The following is a 5,000-nucleotide window of genomic DNA, read 5'->3' on the forward strand; positions in this document are numbered from 1 at the left end:
TGACTTGACCTTACCTGGCATAATATCATTTGACCTGACACGATTTAACATAGCTTGACCTAATTTAACCTAACCCAACCTAACCCAATCCAACCCAGCCCAACCCAACCCAACTCAACCCAACCCAACCTAACCTAACCTAGCACAACCTAACCTAACCTAACCTAACACAACCTAACCTAACCTAACACAACCTAACCTAACACAACCTAACCTAGCCTAACATGACTTGACCTTACCTGGCATAATATCATTTGACCTGACACGATTTAACATAGCTTGACCTAATTTAACCTAACCCAACCTAACCCAATCCAACCCAGCCCAACCCAACCCAACTCAACCCAACCCAACCTAATCTAACTTAACCTAACCTAACCTAACTTAACCTAACCTAACTCAACCTAACCTAAATTAACCTAACCTAACTTCACCTAAACTAACCTCACCTAACCTAACCTAATCTAACCTAACCTGAATTAACTTAACCTAATCTAACATATAATAACCTAACCTAGTTTAACCTAACCTAACCTAACAACCTAACTTAATCTAACCTAACCTAACGTGACCTAACTTAACTTTAACCTAACCTAACCTAACCTAACCTAACCTAACCTAACCTAACCTAACCAAACCTAACTTAACCAAACCTAACTTAACCTAACCTAACTTAATCTAACCTAACTTAATCTAACCTAACCTAATATAACCTAACTTAATCTATCCTAACTTAACCAAAACAAACTTAACCTAACCTAATTTGATCTAACCTAACTTTAACCTAACCTAGCCTAATCTAACCAAACCTAACATTAGCCAATACCATCCAACCCTGGCGTTGATAGTCTTCGTTGACAGAATTCGAAAGTTGTCTGGACATTCAGAAGTTCAGACAGCTTATATATAAAACAAAGGAAATACGAGGTAACTATTGTTAATAGATACAAAGGGTGTAAGGGCGTTTTCAGTTTCATGACCTATTGATAAAGAAAAAGTATATTGATAATCCTGAACGATGTTATAGAATTTGGTCGCCATAGTGCTTAGTCTAAGATTTTTTTTTTTTTTTTTTTTTTTTTTTTTTTTAAGAACAGCCCTTAGTCCTATGACTCAAAATTTCTTGAAATGCCTTGAAGCTACTTTCAGATGAGAGAATCATAATTTCTTGGTCGGCATAGTGCTTGGTCTAAGATTTTTTTTTTTTTTTTTTCCAAGAACGAAGAGCCTTTGATCCTAAGGTTCAAAATTTCTTGAAGAGCCTTGAAGCTTCTTTAAGAAGGGCGAATCACAATTTCTTTTATTAGTCTGAGCTAACCTCCCGTGTTTATTATACTTTATGAAACATAAAATAAATTTTATTTCAATAGAACATCAAGCAAGAGAAAACTATTGCTCTCAGTGTTGTAAATCAAAAAACGTTTTAAAGTATCTGGTATCGGAGATGGTCGCAAACACCTCGTGTTTCATACGTGTTCAACGAACTCTATGGGAAGAGAGATTTAAGTGAAAAATAAAGTTTAGGAAAATGGATATGAAACATAACAGATACTTGTTTTTATTTGTTTATTTGTTTTATCTACGTATCTATTTATATACCTGTTTAGTTAGTTAGTTAGTTAGTTAGTTAGTTAGTTAGTTAGTTAGTTAGTTAGTTAGTTAGTTAGTTAGTTAGTTAGTTAGTTAGTTAGTTAGTTAGTAAGCTAGTTAGTTAGTTAGATGGTTAGTTATTTGGTCATTTATTTCTTTACTTATTCACTTATCAATTTCTTTATTGGTTCAATTAGTAATTAATTAATTTATTCATTAATTCATTTATTCATTTATTCATTTATTAATTTATTCGTTTATTCATTTATTCATTTATTCATTTATTCATTTATTCATTTATTCATTTATTCATTTATTCGTTTATTCGTTTATTCGTTTATTCGTTTATTCATTTATTCATTTATTCATTTATTCATTTATTCATTTATTCATTTATTCATTTATTCATTTATTCATTTATTCATTTATTCATTTATTCATTTATTCATTTATTTATTTATTCATTTATTCATTTATCTATTTTTTCTATTTATGTATTTATGTTTCTCTTTACTAATTCATCTATTAATTTGTCCATCTATTTATTTCTTTATCTGTTTGTTCGTTTGTCTGTTTATTTATCTACTGTATTTATATATTTAGCTATTCACTTATTTATTTATTGATTTATTAAATTGTTTATTGATTATTTGATTTATTCGTTTATTCTTTCATCTACTTATTCATTTATTCATTATCATATTTTCTTATTTATGTAATAACTAATCGATTAATTCATTTGCGTATTTATTCGTTTATTTATCTTATAATCAATCTATTTATTTCATTATGGTTCTAATGGCTTATGGTTTAACGTCACAAAATCCCCCTTATCGGAGGGCTAGGACGGTGTCCCTCACAGAGGACTTTGTAGCGTTTAATAAATCATGCCCTTGGGTCAACTTCGCCGGTGGCAGGGTTTGAACCACCATCCCCTCGACCTTTTCCGCAAATAACGACGCCTTAACCCCCTCATCCAGCTGGCTTCCACGGTTGAAATGATAATGATATTGTGAAGTTTGAGAAGCTCAAAGAAAGAGGGTCTTTTCTGCAGCCGAAGCCACCACCTTTGCCTTATGTGGTTTGAGTTTGGGTGCAGGGGACAGTCATTGTTGGAAATCGAAGAGCAGTGCGGGACTCGAACCCAGAAAAAGAAGAAGGCGGGGACTGCGTGCTTTTGATTGCGCCAGCAGCTCATATATTTAGTCTTCAAAAAAATGTGCAAGTTAGCAACTTTCTGATTGCCATGGAATTTAAGTTTTTAGCGGATGCAAAGGAATTCAGCTGAGAGGAATGTCACTGGTCTAATGGGACATACTGTCTTTTTTTTTTTCTTTTTTTCATTCTATCTTTCTTTTTCTATTTTGACACTTCTTTCTTTCTTTCTTTCTTTCTTTTTCTATTTGGACACGTGAGTACAGCAAGTCCACTATTTAAAGAAAATAAATCCCATGGGTTTAGTTTCTTTTTTTTATGGATATACAATAGAATACATGAAAACTACAATTATTCAAACTATCAAATTGTCCTGAGGTAACAGACTCTTAAAAGAAAAAGAAAAAGGAGAAATCCAACTTATAGATTTCTCTCAGCCTAAACTTCCCTTGAGAATGAGATAGATTTTTTGGATGCGAGTTTAGCTGGCTTAATTAATTCCAACTAACCGAATCACCACTGCGTGTATTATTACAGCTTTTCTGTCTCTCTCCTTGTTTATGCCACAAATTCATAATGACGAACCGGTTTTCAAAGCACATTGTACAAATGCATTCAAACGAACATAATATATTGTCCCCCTCTCTTTGCATTTTCATTTTCCCTCCACAATCTATTCTTGCTCCTTTTCATATTTGCGTTCCCAATTCACAGACTTTATTTTGCGAAATATTTTGACTTTTGTTTATTTTCATATCTGTCAATTTTGAGTTTTCGGAACGAGTTGTGACGCTGTTGCAGACATTGTGACCAAAAAGACTATAGTTGAGCCAGCAGTGGCCACACCTAAAATGGTTGTTTTAGGCTACTGTTCGTTCTATTATTCAATTTTACGACATCCAATTACTGAAGAGTAATTAGTCCTTTTTTTATTGAAAAATTTCGTTTATTGATTAAGACCATGTAATAAGAGAAACGTCTAATTAATTTCCTTTTCAAAGCAAAAGCCAACCATTTTCTCGAGCATGTTTTTATGCGATGTATAAATATAACCTCAATTACAGATCAAAAGAAAGAGAACGATGAAGAGAAAGTACAAGAAGAGAAAGAGAGCGACTGAGTGAGAGAAAGAGATAGATAGATAGATAGATAGATAGATAGATAGATAGATAGATACATAGATAGATAGATAGATAGATAGATATGTAGATAGATAGATATATAGATAGATGATAGATAGATAGATAGATAGATAGATAGATAGATAGATAGATAGATAGATAGATAGATAGATAGATAGATAGATAGATAGATAGATAGATAGATAGATTGACAGATTGGTAGATAGATAAAGAGGGGAGAGAGAGAGAGGGGGAGAGAGAGAGGGAGAGAGAGAGAGAGAGAGAGAGAGAGAGAGAGAGAGAGAGAGAGAGAGAGAGAGAGAGAGAGAGAGAGAGAGAGAGAGAGAGAGAGAGAGAGAGAGAGAGAGAGAGAGAGAGAGAGAGAGAGAGAGAGAGAGAGAGAGAGAGAGGAAGAGAGAGAGAGAGAGAGAGAGAGAGAGAGAGAGAAAGAGGAAGAGAGGAAGAGAGAGAGAGAGAGAGAAAGAGGAAGAGAGGAAGAGAGGGAGTGGGGGCTCGTGAGACGAAAATAGCAGAGGAAGAGAAAAAAAAGGAAATTTTAGGAAAACATGTCAGAAAGCTGGTGTTTATCTTCATACAATCGTCGTGATCATTAACCCACATATCAGCTCCAACAACCATTGAGTACTGACCTTGAGCTGGTTGAGTAATGATTCGGAGAAGAAGAGATATATCCACGGATTGGTACACGAATTCAGGGACGGAAGCAGCATCAAGATGACACTCAGTGGATGGTTTGTGGCTGCAAAAGACGAAGATGGAAGGATAAAATCTCGAGGGGAAAAACTCGGATCTTAAATTACAAAGTTATCCTTTGAAGTGAAAAGCTGTTCGTGGCACTTAGTAAAAAGTATTTAACCAGGAAGTAGTTCCGTGTTCATGTAAACACGATTTCGAATACAAAAATATATAAGAACTTATGGATATATATATATATATATATATATACATATATATACATATATATACATATATATACATACATATATACATAATCATACACGTTCACAAACAGCTTTACACATACATACATACATACATACATACATACATACATACATACATACATACATACATATCTTAATATATGCAAGCTTAATTACGTACATACACACA

General features: G+C 33.5%; 1 protein-coding gene across 1 annotated transcript in view; it reads right to left on the reverse strand.

Moving 5' to 3' along the window:
- The window catches only part of LOC143036064 (isotocin receptor-like), a 30,748-nt gene that overhangs the window by 1,839 nt on the left and 23,909 nt on the right, over positions 1 to 5,000 (reverse strand). The window contains exon 2 of the mRNA XM_076203320.1: positions 4,517 to 4,626. Coding sequence (XP_076059435.1) covers positions 4,517 to 4,626 — 110 coding nt within the window. The remainder of the gene's footprint in view (positions 1 to 4,516; positions 4,627 to 5,000) is intronic.

Source organism: Oratosquilla oratoria, chromosome 20, assembly GCF_046742065.1.
Source record: "Oratosquilla oratoria isolate Oo_2021 chromosome 20, ASM4674206v1, whole genome shotgun sequence".
Lineage (NCBI taxonomy): Eukaryota > Metazoa > Arthropoda > Malacostraca > Stomatopoda > Squillidae > Oratosquilla > Oratosquilla oratoria.